The sequence below is a fragment of the Mycteria americana genome, chromosome 2 (assembly GCF_035582795.1).
Source record: "Mycteria americana isolate JAX WOST 10 ecotype Jacksonville Zoo and Gardens chromosome 2, USCA_MyAme_1.0, whole genome shotgun sequence".
Classification (NCBI taxonomy): Eukaryota; Metazoa; Chordata; class Aves; order Ciconiiformes; family Ciconiidae; genus Mycteria; species Mycteria americana.
The window spans coordinates 173490131-173507714 of NC_134366.1; the positions used below are offsets into that span (position 1 = coordinate 173490131).

General features: G+C 48.8%; 1 protein-coding gene and 1 long non-coding RNA gene across 2 annotated transcripts; both read right to left on the bottom strand.

Moving 5' to 3' along the window:
- Positions 1 to 2460: 2460 nt before the first annotated feature.
- LOC142406842 (uncharacterized) lies at positions 2461 to 6033 on the bottom strand. The gene is made up of 3 exons (XR_012774731.1): positions 5061 to 6033; positions 4314 to 4482; positions 2461 to 3914 (listed from the first exon to the last, which is right to left on the bottom strand). It is a non-coding gene; the product is annotated as an uncharacterized LOC142406842 (long non-coding RNA).
- Positions 6034 to 6137: 104 nt separating this feature from the next.
- ARC (activity regulated cytoskeleton associated protein) lies at positions 6138 to 8393 on the bottom strand. The gene has a single exon (XM_075495769.1). It carries the CDS (start codon positions 7843 to 7845, stop codon positions 6631 to 6633), a length of 1215 nt encoding a protein of 404 aa, XP_075351884.1. The 5' UTR covers positions 7846 to 8393; the 3' UTR covers positions 6138 to 6630.
- Between the last annotated feature and the right edge of the window lie 9191 nt (positions 8394 to 17584).

Genomic DNA, 17584 nt, shown 5'->3' on the forward strand with positions numbered 1-17584 from the left:
TTCTTTATGCTGTCCTGAATAAGCAAATTAAGGACCTCATCAGTATAGCCACGATAAAGAGATGGGGAAAAAAATATTAGCAAGTAAGTGTGAATTAATGATTTTTTCTCAATTGTATAAGTGCTTGACCCCACATGAATTCTCCACCAGTGGAAGGATGCTTGTGAATATCTCTGCATTTTGAATCATGCCCCAGAAAACACAGGGATGGTTCCCACTTTGATTTTGGAGGGAGTTTCAACTAGTTTGAGGCAGTTGATCCATTGCTGGGCTATATCTATCCCACGTGACTCCCTACTGACAGAGCCAGGAGCAGTAAGAAGGCATTTCTTCATTAAATGGAGGTGTAGGCCCAGTGACTCTCTAGGGATTTTCATCTGGAACTGTCAGAAAGAAAGTAAATTACAATTATTAGATTCAAATCTGGAAGGCTCTGGAACAAAATTGGAAACCTTCCAAGTTCATCCAGTGCAGTCAGGCGTTTTGCACCACCTCCCTCAGCAGAATATCCCCATCCTGTTCATCTTCCTCCACCGTAACTTGGCCGTAAGTCCTCCTCACCTCTCCACACTGATCTCTCATCACTCCTTCTCTCCTTGCCCTCAGACCTCCACCACTGAAGCAACCACTGATCTTGTGTCACTGAAGCTGTGGGAATGGGCCATGTGGGGATGGATGATGATGAGGACAGATTTTTCTCTTTATAGGGTTTTTTTAATTGCGATTCCCACGGTGTACAGTGGAGTTCTGCCCCCCTCTGCTGGAAGAGCTCAGCACCTCCAGCTGAGCAGCTCTTGCTTTTTCTTGCAAGGAACTGGGTTGGTCCTTGCAGGAGACCCAGCCCTTTGGCCATGTCCATAGACCATGTAAAGTCTAACTCTGCTCTCCTACCTAGTTTGTCCTCTACTGTCCCAGGATGGGATGACACTGGCTGCACCCCTGTTGCTGGTCTGTCCCCTCAATGCTTTTTTTTCACCTCTTTACTGATGACAGTAGTTGAAGGCACAAAGGCAGAGTTCAGCTTCGGACCCAAATTGCATCTTCAAGGTTTCTTTCTCAGTCTTGATAAGAGTTTGTGGTTGAATGAAATGTAAAGAGCTGAAGACACAAGGGTTAACAGCTGTCCTTTAGGCATCTTTGGCCACCAGCCCATGTTCTGCCTTTCTAACCTGAGCTTAGAAGAGATACCTGGGAGGTGCATTTGGCAATGCACATTTAGTGCCTGTTGTGGAAGGAATGAGTCCTTTGTTTCTCCAGCTGACCTACCAAAGTGCACATGAGCAGTTGCATCACATCCTGGACTGTTAGTCCTAACACCCTCCTCATTGGAGAGAGACCAGGAATGGGGGCTAAAATCCACCTGAGTGTAAAACCTTTTCAGAAGAGGAGGGATTTGAAGAGGCAGAGCAGAGCCCTCTATCCCCATGGACTGAAGGTCTTTGGGGTCAGACCTTTGAGCCCAGCCTATCACAAAAACACTCATTTCAATTTAAAACACTCTGCGCTACATCCCCTGCTATGTTCCCTTTCTCCAGCCCCAATGACCTAGAGGTGTTTTACAGGTAATGAGCCCAAGGAATGGAGAATAACCCTGCTGTAGGGGAATGCTTTAGGTAGCAAAGCACCAGCCCCATAGCAGCTCCTGGCTCTCTGTGCTGCTGAGTGCTGACTCTTCTGACTGCTGAAGTCTCTTTGGATATCAGGTAGAGATGATTCAGGCTTAGTGATTTCTTTACTTTGCCTTGACTTGCCTCAGCTCTTCCATGCATATTACCTCTCAAGCAGGGGTGGGAATGTGATTGCCTTCTGTTTCAATAGCCTTTCTCTTAGCTGTACCCAACAAGAGCCTTGCACAATCCACAGTCTCACAAGGGACCATTTCTCCCAGCCTCATGGGCTACATTTGACTCAATCTGAGATGCTAAACAACCCCCTTAAAACACCTCCATATTTTCTATCTCCAACCCCTCTTCTTCAAAGGCCCAGTACATCTCATTTTTATGTCAATCTTCTGCTTTTGCAGAGAAGGAAGATTTCATGAGTCAACTAAGCCCAAATGGCTGACAAGACCAAATCTTCAGAGGGCAATGGGTACTTGAGTCTCCCATGAACCAAAGAAGAAAGACCAGAAAGCAAGGCACAAAGCAATTGAAACAGATATTTCAAAGTTTTATTGTATAAATCTACAAAAGGCTTTGCTACAATAGCAAATAGAGTGTAGCACTATTCTATTGACAGGTTCTAGTGGCTTGGTGTGATCTTGTAATTCCAACATGACCCATGAGGAATAAACTGCCTGATACAGTCAGATCTAGGGCAACTGATGTCGGCTTACAAAGACCTTTTGGCTTCAACCCCTATAACCTGTAATGATTCAATGTGTTTGCCTTTTGTACAAGGTTGTTTGAATTAATATCAACTCTAGTAAAAATAAAAACTCTAAAGTAGTTTTGTCAGAGTCAAATGTAAAACTGCCTAAGAAAAAAAAAAATCCAGTGGTTGAAATTCGTTAAAGTTTCACAGACACAACACATACACACTTCTTCTTTCACATGACTCTGCCCCAGGAAAACAAACTACTAGTCCTTCCTGGAGAGTCTGGTAATATAAACCAGGGTGCTACAAGTAAAGCTCCAATCTGCTAGGAGCAATTAATTAAATAAAATCAGTCCAGGAGATTCAGTTCTGCGCACTCCAAAAAGTCAGCTGAAAATGTATAAACCTCAGGACCAAATGATCAAGTAGCACAGACCGGCTAATTCATTAAAAAGGCAGGAAAGTCTAAGGAAAAATAAAATGTGTAATGAGGCAGTCAGGTCCCTGGAAATTAAGCACCTCAAAATCAAACATCATGATGATCCCTACAAAGTCTGCCTTTACATGGTTTTAAACAATTTTCCAGTCCTGGACATTTTTGCTGAGCATTGTTGGAATGCACATTGGGTCCCATTGGCTTAGTTCAAATGCAACAAAACACCACAGAATTTGGTTAGGTGGATTTGATTGCTCAACACACATACACCCGCACTGACACTCACACACGCATACCCGGGACAGTTGGCTCTGGAAGAGAAAGGAACCAACTGGACCTCTTCAGCTGAGATGTGAACCAAAACTGTCTTGTTCATCTCACTCGAGCTCTTGCCTTTTGCACAACTTTCGCACTCCCTGGGTCTGGATGGAAACAGTCATGCCAAAGCCAGCACAAGAACCTTAGTTCTTGCAGTAACTCTGGCCCATGCAGATCCAAGAAGCGCCTGCTGTCTCACAAGAGTCTCCCTTCTGGCAAGACAGCTGGCCCAGTTGTGCAGGCTCAAGCAGTTCAGACAAGCATCTGGACCACAGGATGCTTCTCCAAACCTCCAGAGCCCTTTGAGGTTTGAAAACTGATACCCGCATGAAATGAAGCTACCCTCAACTCAGGAAAAATGAGTTACAGCATTAACAGCATGGAGGGTTCGTAGCCTAGGTAGGGTCAGTCATTTGGCAAAGTTAATCAGGAAAGTTTTTTTAACTGATAATCTAGTGAAGATTTCTTTAGGTGAGTCCCAGTGGCCCCAAATGGCAGAGGTATGGTATCACCTCAACAGACAGTCAGTACAAGCCCAGCATCCTTGCTGTCCACAAAGCCCAGACTTGGTTCTTCTGTTCTGCCTCTTGGTTTCTCTTTCCATTCTCAACACTTTCTTCTGTGCTTGGAGTACCTGGACCAGCTCAGTCTTTTCTTTGTCCTGTTGGAAGTGGCTTCCCCGTTTCGTTCCAGCTCTCAGGACCTTGAACATGGCATTGCACTGTGTGGAAGGCTCTTTGGTGCATAATTTTGCCCTCTGTCTTCCTGCAGCACTCACTTCTCCCCTGGGAAAGCAGGACTCTTGGACACAGAGAAGGAAACTCAGCAACAGGAGCAGCGATCTCTGTAAAAGAAAAAAAAATGCAGCAGCTCAGGTTAGATACCCAAAGTGGAGAGTACAGGGGATTTCTCAGGAGGTGGGGTTATATTCAGCTGTGCCCACTAGGTGTCTGCAGCCTGGATGTCCCACCAGGTATTGGTGTCTAAGCATTTGCCAATGGTCCAGCAGAAAGCAGTGCATGATGCACACTGTCCCCAGAGCATTAATCACTGGGGCTGGTGCTTGGGTTCCAATATCAAGAAACTGAAATCCCACCTATCTGGTGGTGCCAGCCTCTTGCAACCATTGAGGCTGAGGTCTCAAGATCAGCACAGATATTTGCACTTGGGCTATTCAGTATCTCGGGTCAGGGCACTGGGGAAGCTAAGAAAGGCCCACAAGGGTAAGATGAGAGGTAATTACCTGTGCCAGTCTTTCCTTCAGACAGTGGATCCGGCAGTCAGTGACTGGGGATCCTGACGGGAGGTCTGATGTTGAATCCTTGGTTCTGAAGCTTTTTCCCTTTGTCTTTCCTTCTGAATCCTGAGCACTGTGAAGTGATTCCTTCTCACAGGAGGATCTGAGTGACTCACTGTAACCAAGAGATGATAATGCTTGTAATGCGTGGCCAGCTCATCCTCAGCAATGACACCCACTCCCCCACCACTCATCCCAGGTCATTAGTGAGAAATGCTCCCTTCTCTCTGCAGACACAGCCACTGCCAAACTAACTCACTCTGAACAAGTGAGAGGAGAGCCCCCACCATTCCTGAGACCAACTTACTTCTAGCAAGGGTGCAGAACAGACATGCATCTCCTTTGGGCTGTGCATGGACCTCTCATGTGTTGTCACAGCTGGGGACTCAAGCCCAGAGCTTCATGGGGCAGGTCCTTGGGCTGGGATAATGAAGAAGCTTCCCGTTTCCTCCCCATATTAATCAGAAAGTGCAAGATACTGTCCTGTTTGGAAACTTTTCCCACTCACTGTCCTTCCTTTCCCTTTGGCTGGCTCTCCCTTCCCCTTCCTCCCAACCCTAATCTGTCACTTACAATGCTTCATGTCCCAGTTCAGATTTTTTTTTTATCCCAGTGCCAGGTTCCTACTGGGTGGGATATGGTTAATTTAGGTCTGAGGAGTGCAGAGAAGAGAATGTCAGAGAGTTGCCTTACCTTCAGCCTCTTGAAGGAGGCACACCAAAGGCCTTCCAAGCCACCAGTGCCACATGTCACTGCCGTGGTAGTGCCAGGAGCATCCCAGGGGCACTCCTGTTGCTGCATCCTTGCTGCATCTCTTGCGGAGGTGTTGTTTATTTGGTCTGGTGGTGAATGCAGATGATGCTCAAGATGTGTCCAGCCTCAAGAAGCTTTGATTAGCCACACTTCCTAATATATCTTACAGCAGTTTCATCTCAAAGTCTTATCATCAGGTGTTAGCCAAAGCAAGGTGAATGCTGAGCATTACTGTCTCAACACGGAAAATGTCACAGAGTCCAAGTCCGTCTCCATCCATGGCAAGGACATCTTGTAGAAAGTTCTTTGTGAATAGACAACGCTCTGTCCTCAGGCACTCCAGGACAGGGGTGCCAGGCTTTCCAAGAGCATTTTGAGTCTGTCTGTGTGAGTAGAAACTCTTTGTTGTGATGCACAGGCTGAAACTGTGCTGGGACACACAGCTCCTCTCTTCACTTCTTTTTGCTTTTACATGGCAAAAGCTCCTGTTGTCTCCACACATCAGCATGGACTCGATTTGCTGCTCTGGGGATATTTTGCTCTGGATTTAGGATGTGTTTGTTTGTTTCGTTCAAAGTATAAGGATTTGTTTTGCTTACCTCCCCCCACCCTCTCAAAATAGCTGTGGTGCCTCCTCTCTCCACCTTGACACTTTCTCTTCTCTGAAAGGAAGCAGACTGCCCCTTCAATAAGTGAGCTCAGAATTTAATTTGAAACTCTGTTTCCTGCTGAATGCACAGTATAATGTGCAGAGAAAGGGTGAAATTTGCCTCTGCATTGCAGTGGGCTTGATTGGAGTGAGCAGAAACTAAGACAAGAAGTAAACTGGTAAAAGCCTCTTGAAAGGAAAAACATTAAAGCAGGTAAGAGGTGCACTGAAATGAAAAACACTAAAAATAATCCAGATTCTTAAAGTTTTCAGTTCCTGAAGTCATAGGATTTCTTCAAAAAAAAAAAAAAAGAATTATTTAATCCTTTGGAGCAAGTAAGAACAGGAAATTGCCAAATGAACAGAAGCCCCGTGGTAAATCAGAAATGGGCAAGGGTCAAAAGAAAGATGTCTCCTCAGGACAGGGACACCTCTTCAGAAGAGGGAGGAGAGAAGGAGAAGGAGAGATCCATATGGGTAGGAACCCTCAGCCAATTGCTGCACTTGTATGAAGTCCTTGAAAGCTGCCAGTGCTAAGCGGCTGTCTCTGAAGCTGGGAATTGTCTCTAGTTTCTTGTCAGGGATCTCATAAAATTGTCCGTTCCCCACAGTGGTGCAAGCAGTGTCTCCAGCACCACCGTATTGCATGGCTCAGGTGAGGTGGGCAACCACATCTTAAGGTGCCTCTCTCCCATTGCCTCCCTCCCCCCACAAGCAAAGTTAATTCCTTTGCTATGGGCTGTTGGACTGAGCACACCTCATGTCTTGTCTCAGCCAGAACCTCTCTCCAAGGAGAAGCTTCCTAAATACGCCCCATTCTCCCTTTCATGTAACCCAGACTGCTGCCTCCCTTGGACTAGCTCATATGACAGTAGCTGGTGGGCTAGGGGGCTCAGGTTGAGTCCCATTGCTCGGCATGGGACTGGCAGTGGTTGAGGGAGGCACGCTCTCCACAGAATCTCCTGATTGAATCTCAGGGGTCCTCTGTGGGCTGGGCTCCTCAGAGTGGTCCATGTTGCCTTGGACTTCCTTCCCTCTTTGGATCAGCTGCTCTAAGGTCTTGGGCAAGGGGTAACTCAAGAAGCGCTTCAGTTTGGGCTGGAGGGTGCCTACCACATACTGGATAATTTCCTCCTCATCTGCATCAACATAGAGGGTCTGGTACAAGTCTCTCTTGCGCCAAAGGAACTGGTCCAGGGGCTCCCCCTCTTTCTGGGGCAAATCCAGCTCCCTTTTGATAGCATCCCTAGTCAGAGTCCCCTCGCTGTACTGCAGGAACTCCTTCTTGAACTCGACCCAGTTCTTGACAGAGTCCTGCTTGTATTCCCACCACTTTTTAGCTGGGCCGTTCATGTGGTTTTGGATCTGAGACAGCCAGTACTCCTCTGTTCCACCCACCTGCTTTAAGTATTCCTCCAAGTGGCTCAAGAACTCCCGGGGATCCTCAAAGACCTGGGTCTCCACTGGGGAGGCTGGAGCATCCTCCGACACAGAGACCCACTGGTAGGAATCATGGGCCTGGGGGATGCTGGGCACCTCCCCAGGAGGAGGGGTCAGCGCATACATTTGGCTCATATCAAGGGCATAGTCATAAATCTCCCCCTCACTTGGCCTTATCTCTGGGCCTCCCACCCCAACGGACACAGTCTGCTTGCCATGGTCCCCAGGACAATATTTGCCTCCCATGGACTCCAGACGGTCTGCCCACTTCTCCAGACGGAAAAAGACCTCCTTCCAAACATTCATCTCTCTCTTGACCCACCTCTCCAGATGGGCAATGGTTTCCTGGCACCTGGCCAGGCAGGCCTTGATGGACTTCTTCCATCTTTGATTATCAGTTGGGACATGGTCCTCTAAGTTATTCTCTAACTTCCCCACTGATTTCTGCAAGCCTTTCAGCTCGCGTTCCACCTGCTTGGAGACCTCAGACAGGAGGTGCCGGTGGGTCCTCCTGACATGCTCCAACATTTCTGCCCTGCATTTCCCTATCTGCAGGATCACATTGGGCTTGTTGGCCACTCCACGGTGCCCCTGGAAGGAGTGGATGCCTGCATTGGTGACATTATCCAGCTGCATGGCTCCGACCGTGCGAGTGTCAAACACAGAAAGAACTGGGTTGTAAGCCCTGGCGCTAGAGCTGGCTCTCAAAAACCCCACCACAACACTTCCCGAAAGACACACAGAGACTTCTAAACCCCCCTCAAAGGACTTTTCGACACAAACACAACCAAATCAGATATCACCGCAGAGCGAGCTGTTCGGTCCCTGTGGATCCCAGAGAGAGTTGTAGGCAAATTTCTCCCGGTGCCCAGCTGGAAACGCCGGTCTCACGTACTCAGGGTGTCCCAGAGAAAACCGGGATCCTCCAGGAACAAGGAGAGGAGTTGACTAAGATGTCCAGCCCCGCACGCGTACCCGCTACCTGATCGTCCGGAGCTGAGAATCTCGAACAGCAGAGAGTCCTCGCTGGAGAAAAACACACAGAGATGCACACAGAAGCTGGAAGCTGCTGCAAAAAATCCCGGTGATTTCTCTTCTGGTAAACTTGGTGAGTCAAAAGCGCTTTCACTAGAGATGCAAAGAGCTGCTTCTCTTCCCTGTCTGAACTGCCACTAGTCCAGGCTCTTCCATCTACTTATACCCCACACAGCTCAACATGTGGGTGGTGCCCTGCCTCCTCTTGCACTCTCAGCACAGCGTTCATTGGAGGAAAAGCGAGGCCGGTGTCTGTGGCAACCCAGATCTTGGCAGCCTCCCCTCTCTTCCCACCCCCTCGCACACGCCCCCAGACTCGACGCGAGAAGCACTTGAAAGGTGCTGGAGACAGTTGGATAGATGGATGAGTAATCGCACCTTCCGCCTTTCAGATTGCAGGAAAAATACTTATTCATTCCACAACTATTTACTCAGCAAGGTCATCATTAGCATGCTTCCCCTGGCAGGACTCGCAGAGGGGGAGATGAGGAGGAATTCAGTGTGTCACACCAAGACAGACGCCCACGGGCCCCCGCACACCCTCACATGCGTACACACACACACACACACACACACACACGGTGAGCTCACTCCTAATGCAAATGCTTGGAAATGGTGGTAAATCAGCAGGAAAGAGAAAAAAGAAAAGAAAAGAGGAGGGGGGAAGGAGAGGGGGAAACACTCAAAGGAGCCACTTCAGTACAAACTGGAGCACTCTGGACTTTCTAAAGCATTGGTAGGTGGGAGTCATCCCCACTGCTTAATTGCACCAGACCAACTGCTATCTTGGGAATATTCAGTAAGGGAGGGGGACGGCATCCTGGTTTTTACACCAAATTAAATCCGCCCATCAAAAGCCTGTTCCGTACTTAGCTTGAATCAGATGTTTAATCAGTTAGCCAACCCACAAGCGCAGATGAAGCTACATTTGTTCTTTGCTCTTGACAAAGCAGGAAAAGCCAACCATAAAAGGAGTCCCCGGGTCTTATATAAGCCAGAGATAAAGGATTCCCTAATCCGCGAGAGTTCCCCGCCGGAACACCCTCGGAGAGGTGCTGAGGACATCTGGGGCTTCTCGTCCCCTCTCAGTGACAGTGGCCGGAGGCAGTGGGATGCTGATTCATTAATATAAACTAAAAAGGGGTTTCAAGCCTGTTGCCAGTGGGAGGTGCCTTGTCTCCGCTCGGGATGGTGGGCAGTGTGCCAGGGAGGCTTAGGACGGGTCCCCACTCCCGTGGCTTGTGGCCGTGTGTTTCCTGGTGGGACTGCAGCCAGCCTGGTAAGAGCGAAATGCAGAGGAGACAGATGGTCTTTCAGTGAAGTCCTGCTGAAAGGAGGTCTCAGTGACCCCATGCATTTGGTTAAAGCAGAGTCCCCTTGGAGCTAACTGGCAGTGGTTAAGCTGAAGGGCATGAGGGACAGGGGTCAGGACTCCCTTTCCTCCCCATGTCCATGTTCTGCAGGAAGGCACGCGTCTGTTCCCTACCAGGTGATGGCACATGGACAAACATTTCTGCCATATGGCTCTCAGGGGAAACAGGACAGTTATTTAGGGCAGCAGCAAGCTGACATAGAAGGGCTGCATGGTTTGGTTAAAGGTGGGGAGTGACAGTGAGTGGGGAAGGGGACAAAAGCATGAGGGTGTAAATCAGGATTCCTAACCTAGCAGACCCTCCCAATGCCACTTTATCCTCCACACATATCATGACAGTGATACGACTAGTAGAGAGCTGTGCCCTCTGCCTTGCTTACTTCTCCACTTTCACCCAGCTTTCATGAGCAGGAGATATTTGTGCATCTGTGTTTGTGTTTAGAAAGGGTCAAATGTCAATCATCTGAGGGGCTGGGACAGATCTGGAGCCTTTCATGCTGTGGTCTCTACACCCCAGAGAGTCTGCCTTAAACCTGCATTGCCAGTAAGAGATCACATGATCTGGGAGAGACTGTGCAATCTATGTATCTCTGGATCAGTGCAAAGGTATTCTCCAGAAAGGTTTTCACCCAGGATCCCCAGAAATGGTCCATAAGAGATTGCCAGTGGATAGGGACAGGTTATAGACTGGATTGAACTTTGCAAGGTGACCTGATTTCAACCTCACCTTGTCCTATCAAATGCCAGAGTCTGGGATGAACTGGCTGTAAAACCTACTCCACCAAATCTGTCTCTTTCCAGCCCTGCTACCTCTTTTTCCTTCTCCCTTAGTTTTCAGTGGGGGGGGGGGATTCATCAGAGTCTGAATGGCCTCCTTTGGTGCTTAGGTCTGGTCATAGGATCTCAGGATTATTAAGGCTGGAAAGGACCTCAGAAGGTTTCTAGCTCAACCTCCTACTCTAAGTTGGGTCAGCTACTGGGTCAGATGAGCTGGTTCAGGTTTCAGATATTGAAAACCCCAGGAATGGGGATTGCACAACCCTCTTTGGGCAACCTACTCCACTGCATGACTGCCCTTAGAGGGAAAACCTTTTTCCTTAAACCCAGACTGTCTTGTTTCAATTTATGCCCAGTGTGTCTTGTCCTCTCACCAGCCACCTCTGTGAAGAGCTTGGCTCTCTCCTTGATAACCTCCCCACAGGTAGGGAGGACTGCTGTTAGGTCCCCCCAAGGCCATCTCTTCTCCAGGATGAACAAGCCCTGGTCCCACTGCAGGCACCAGCCAAGTGCTGCAGCCCTGACCATCTCAATGCCCTGTGCTGAACTCATTCCAGCTGATCAATGTCTTGTACTAAGGGGCCTAAACCTGGTTGCAGAAGCTAGATATGGTCTCACACATCCTGAGTAGAGGGGGATAATCACTTCCATTGATCTCCTGGCTGTGCTTCGCTCCCACAGTCCAGGATATTTTTTTTTGCTGCCAAGACACACTGCTGGATCATGCTCATCTCACTGTCCCCCAGCACTCCCAGGTCCATTTCTGAGCCCCAGCCAGTCAGTCGCTGCCAGGGGCTCTTTCTTCCCAGGCACAGCATTTGTCCTTGTTGAGTATCATAAGGTTTCTGTTGGCTCTTTCCTCCAGCTTATCCAGGTCTCTAGGTTCATCTCATTCTGCAACCTTTCCACCAAGTTCTTCTCCCAATCTGTGTGCTCTTCTTCTGTGGAGGTGGTGGGGGAGACAGAAGAGGCGAGGAGGGACGGGGGTTTTCCTTCTGGACCTGCTGGGGAATGACTTGCTGATTAAGGCATAGTGATAAGCATTTTCATTGTATTTCTAATTAAAGTAAGGCGCGTGGGTAGAGGAGGAGGAGAGAGGGGAGCCGGAAGCAAAGCAGGGAGGGAGATGCAGAGTTCTGGGAGCTGACGGGGAGAGCATTTTGAGGCAGACAGACAATTTCCGGGCTCAGAGAGACAGACGGGCATAGAAGGACAGGAGCCATGGACTGGGGCAGGCCAGGGAGGTGGCTGTCGTTGCCACAGCAGCTTTATCCCACAGCTTCACAAAGAGGCAACCAGAGTCCTGTTGAAATTAGCTGCCTGGCCTCAGGGGAGCTGGCAATGGGATGGATGGAGGAGACTGCGGGGCACATGGTGCTCTGGGTGGCCACAGGAGGTCCAAGACAAGAGAGGGGCAAGAAGAGGCAAGGGAGGTGGGAAGTGAGTATAGGGGAAGAAGAAAAAGGGTGAGCAGTGAGCAGGGGTAGTTTCCTCCAAAACAGCTGAGCAGGAGCAAGGAAGGGAGAGAAAACAGCAAAAGCCACATCTCATAGCTCAGCAGGGATCGTGTCAATGTGAGTTGTCTCCCTAGAGCTTCCTGAACAGTTTTAAGGCACAGTAGATTAGAATCAGACCCAAAAAAATGAGGAGAGAGAAAGAGAAAAGCCAACAGATTAATTACAGGCAGACAAAAGGAGCGTGTGGCAGCAAGCAGCAGCAAAAAACCCGGCTGCAGGAGCGGGGACCAGATGAAACGGACACTGAGTCATAGCCAGCACTGGCACCTTCCCCAGTGCTGTCGCAACAGTGCTTTGCTGAGGACAGGATTCACCCAGAGCCCACTGGCATTCACCTCTTGCAGCCATTCAGGCTGCAGGCTTTCGCTGCACCTCGCCTTAGAGTAACCTTGATGGGGTTTAGGGTTGGGGTTTTTTTTGGTTCTCTTTGTTACCTCATCTGGATTAGTGTTTTGCCCAGATCTATCTTATGGCGAGAAATGCCACTTCTTGGAGATGAGCTTGAACTGTGAGCCAGATGAACCTGGTGGGTGAGTGAGAAAAGAGGGGTTCCAGGGTTTGGGAAAGTTTATGGTGCAGCTGAATTATGCTGTCTTTTAGTGGCTTATGCTCAGAAGAGCTCTGCTAGATGTTGTATTACCCTACTGTGATGCCAGGGTCCCTCCCCAATTATGCATTGAGATGTGCATTGCGTTCCTTCTCTGAATCACTGTCTGGAGGACCCTGTCTTTCACCAAGGACACTATGAAGTGCCTAAAGTTAGAAGCCTGAAGGCCGCTGTGCCATTAATCCCATACTCTTGCAGGAACTAATTTTTTCTACTGGTGAACAAGGGATTTTCTGTGTTATCCTACATCTGCTGTACTAGAATTTTCCATTTCACTTCCAGAATTGCTTCCTCCTTCTACAAGAAAAAAGAAAAGGAAAAAAAAAAAAGAAACCACAATCCCTCCCCTCTGCCTCCATGCCCTTTCAATGCCTATCGATTCTCCTATAGGTTACCAGACAAAGCTGGCCGGTCATTTTTTTGGTAGCAAAACCCTCAAGAAGGGAATAAAATTAAGAGAAACCAAGGTGTTGGGCTTTTTAATTTAAAAAAAAAAAAAAGAAAAAAAGAATAACATATTTAATTTACACCATACGTCTCTATTCATCCATCTCCAGCACCGGAACACTCTGTTGCATTGAAGCTGGCACTCACAACGCAGAGTTTCACATTCAAAACACGGTTCGCGTCAGTGGCTGCATTGTTCCTGGCCACCCATTGTCCTCCACGGCTGGGGCCCACACGTCACTTGCTGGGAGGGTGGGGAAGCAAAAGGGAAACTGAGGGCAGCCCGCTATCAATATTAACAATAATCATAATAATAATTATTATGATTAGTGCCACTCCTTCTGGTGCAGAGCAGCCTGCAAGTTCTCTCCTTTTTTCTTTTCATCTGAACAGACCTACTTTGTGGAGAAGATAGAGTGCTTTGTTTTCAGACTAAAAATACCTTCTGTATTTTATAGGATTTTTCCTCCCCTTATTTAATGGGATGTTTGTTATTTTCGTTTCCTCACTGGGCAGAGGAAACGTTAATGAGTGCCTCCTTGTGCTGCGTTTGCCTCCTCAAGCCTGCCTGAGGCTAAATCAAGAAAGCCAAAGTAGGTGTCAGTATTTTTCACAGCAAGAACCTGAACTCTGGTGTTGGCTCTTATGACCCTCATGAGGTCAACACAAATAGAAAAACATCTTCAAATGAACTTCATTTTCCTCCCATGCACATCACTGGCGAGCTGGTAGAGTACATTTGTTGCTGGCAAAACAAGCTAGCCCCATGTCGAAGGGCCTGATCCGTACCTAGTTTATGAAACTTCATCTGCCTTTATGCCACATGGCTGAGAGCTGAATCTGGCCCACGTTTGGCCGCACGCTTGACTCTTCCCCCACCTGCCCCCCCTTTAGGGTGCCCCTCTAAGTGTTCTAGTAAAAGTTTCTGAATTTAGTGCTTTTTTACTCCTCCTCAGCAGTAAACACTGAAAATCACAGGTCTGCTAAATAAGGAAAAGCGGTGGGGTGGCTGTGAAGCTCATAGCCCTGGTTCATCTCCCTGCGCGTCTGGGCTGATGGAGTCCCACCAGTCCAGGAGAGCTGTGCTCCTCACCATCTGCCAAGATGATATGCCCATGCCACTCTAAGGACTATCTGCGGTCCATGGAGCCAGTCCCACCCGCCCCTGCAGCCCTGCCTCTGCTTTACCATTTCTATCTGGGTTTAACGTTAACACCCCCGTGGCACGGGGAGATGAGGTCCAGGGGTGATGGTAGAGGAGAACTGGGAGATCTCAGTCACACATGGAAAATGGGACGTTGCTCTTTTTGGTGGCAGACTGCCGTGCTGACAAACCATTCTGTTGGTCATGTGGTGAGCACGGGAAAGTTGGGCAGCCATGTGTCTTTGGCAGTACCAGCCACTCACACGGAGAGGAGCAAGTGGCTCAGACTGCCCCACAGCTTACGTGCTCCTGCTTCTCAGAGACATCATGCTGTTCCCAGGGGTCAGACTGTGTTAAGCCCCTCCTTCACTTTCTCATCACCTACACGGATTTTTTCTCCTGGCCTAGGGGATGTGGGAAGGGCATTAGGGGTGGGGGGAGCCTGGTTTTCTATCAGTGAAGCTGGACTGGCTCATGGGAAGATTTCCAAGCTGCAGACTCCCTGCTGCAAGCCTGTGGCAAGCTTGACTTCACCTGCTTCTGGCCTCTCTCCTCCACACAAACCCAACACTCAGCCACTGTGCCCTCCTGGGTGGCTTTCAGAGGAGGAGAGGCTATACATATTGCCTTGCTGTGGTTGTCCAGTCCCATGGAGAATCCACCACAGCCCTTTTTCCCCATTATATGACACAGTCCTACCCCTCCTGTGAGTGGCAACAGCTCTGTTCCTTTGAAGGGAAATGTCAGAGGAAGCAAAGCTCAGACAAAGCAGGCCCAGATTTGGAGGGGATGAAGAAGCCTCTTTGCACACGATATTGTAGGTATCCTCCAAGATGTGCAACAGCAACAAAAGCCATGTTTGTTTGGATACCTCCATGCAAACCTCATTCTCAAATTCCCTATTAACTTCCTTTTGGCTGATGTCCCTAACCTGGGTTACAGAACTCCAGATTCATAATGGGGACATGCTAAGCAGGATTTTTTTTCTGTATTCAGGTCCAGATCCCTTCACCTGCAAATGTGTATCGTCTAGTCTTTTGTTCATCCAAAAATACTCTTCTGTGCCTGAACCATGGATCAGTTATTGCCTTGCTGAATAGATGGGTAGTTTTTCTCTCTTCAGGCACACATAAACCCCACCTAAATGCTTTATTTGCCCTCATTCAGACTGAAATCCCAAAGCATTTTCAAACCTGCCTACCCCAGCCTGGCTACGATTTGGCCACATAGGTGTCTTTGGACAATACCCCAGGCAGGTTCGAAGCCATGCTCTCCCTAATTTGGCACTAGGGTTTCAACCCAGGTCTCCTCAGTGCTGGGACATTCCTAAAGGAAAAGAAAACACTAAATGCATTACTTCAACTCATTTTGTGGGCATTGTTTACTTGTTTCTTGTAATGCTTGGACAGTGATTTCCTCCCTCACGGACTATGAACATCCTCCTTCGATGGTGGGGTACAGGATGCTCTGCCTCTCTCTTAACAGGAATGTGTGTCTAGCTCGTTGCAGTGAGCTCCATTAAGGCATCACAAAGGGCTTTCCGTGGTCACGGTGGGACATGAGGCTGCTGTTGCCAGCCAAATCCATGTTTCCAGAGCTCTGTATGTTGATGTCTGCCAGTTCTCAGCTAGCTGCTCTTGCAGCCATCATCACCATGAGGCCATAAACTAGGCCACTGCTCACCTGTTTTTAGCAATTGTATCACTCAGTGGTTACTCGATTTACCTTTTTTCAAATTTTTCCTTTTGTTTCTCCTTCTTCTAAGCTATTTCTCCTATTTTCTTCTCCTCCGGGCATTGTTGTTAACAAAGGATTTCCCCCAAGCATCCTTGCTTTCTGTTGCTAATCTCTCCTAGCCACAGGGAGCCACAGCTTGAGTCAGTGCAGGAGCTGTGTCCCATCAGCTCAAGATAACAACAGAGCTGCTGCCTCACGTGGTAATGGGGAGCCTGCATCACTAATAACAGAAAGGGTAATGTTAGGTCACCTCTGAAGGGAAGGGAGCCTCATTCAGTGCATCCTCATCCCAGTCTAATTCAACCAGCTTTTCCATTTCCATTATTTAAGTCCCTGTAAATGAGAGATGGATAATTAGGGACAGCAGGGAAGCTCAAGGGAAACAGAGGAATGTGAGAAGCAAGGGGAAGACTGTACTAATTTCTTCTTTCCAAATATATGAGGCCCCAAACATCACTAAAAGACATATTGGATCAGGGCTAGCAGTAGCTGGGGAGTGAGCTGCTGTGTAAAGCTCTCTAGGAGCTTTCTCTTCCTCCAGAAAAACTTTAGCAGAGTGCCACAGCTCCCCAGCACACCAGTACCCCCACACTGAACATAACTGCTCAGTGGTCTCAGGCTGGAGATCACCAGGTCCATGGGAGCAAAGCACTGCAGAGGCTTCACATCTCTGCACTGAGAAAGGCGTGTATTTGGGAGCATGCAGAAAATAGGGGGGGGTTAGGTGAAGGTGCATGTGTAAGTCCTATTTAGAGCTTGAGACCTGGAAGGTCCATGGGGCAGGGGCTGCAGGTGCCACATGAGGGACCCAATGAGACAGCATGAGGAGGATAAGGACAGGGAAGGAGGCACCCTTAAAGACAGAGGATTAAGAAGCATACATCTGGGACAGAAGCGATCCTGACACCAGTCTTTCCCTTGCTAGTGTCTCCCCACATGATCATGGGAATTTACTCAATCTCCCTTCTCCTTGTAGAGGTTGTGTCTCAGGAGGACTGGTCCCATCTGGATAGAAGACTGCTGAGAAGAGAAGATTTTTCCCCATGGATCTGTTCAACCTCAGCAAGGCCAAACTGGGGGGGAGGGGGGGGAAGAAAAAAATGAGAAAAAAGATAAATCAGAGGCTGCAACTGTAGCCAGGGTTATTTATGCCTGATTTTAGTGAAAGGTCCCTAAGGACTGAAGAATAATTTTTGCATGTCCCTCAGACATGACCTGGGGAGAGATGGTCCTGCTGTAGGGCAGTGGGGATGGGACAGGCAGCGCTGCCCTGTTGCTGGGCTCGTGATTTCAACCCCGCAGATGCTGGGGAGGCAGTGGCAGCTCCCTCCCAGCACAATAGGATTTAGCTCTCCATGGGTCCTCGCAGGAATGTTGCAACTGAGAGAGGGAAAGATCTGGGGGGAGATGCGGTGGCATGCAGCCAACTGAGCCAACGCTTCTCTGCCGATCGCCACTGTTTCTTCCCGCTTGACATATAGACTGTGACCTTGCCGCTGACCTCCTCAAAGAAACCCCAGCCCATGCTGTGGGGGAGGATGCGGTGTCCTGGATTTCCCACCTGACACCCCCATTTTCTGTTTTTCAGCAGTCGGGGTTTGCTGCGGGGAGGAAGGGGAGGGAAAGGCAGCGGCTCCATATTAATGGGTTCCTTAACGAGAAGCCCGGCAAAGGTTAGTATCCATCCCCGCGGCTACCTGAAGTGCTCTGAGCCATCCCTGAATGAGACACCGAGGTGG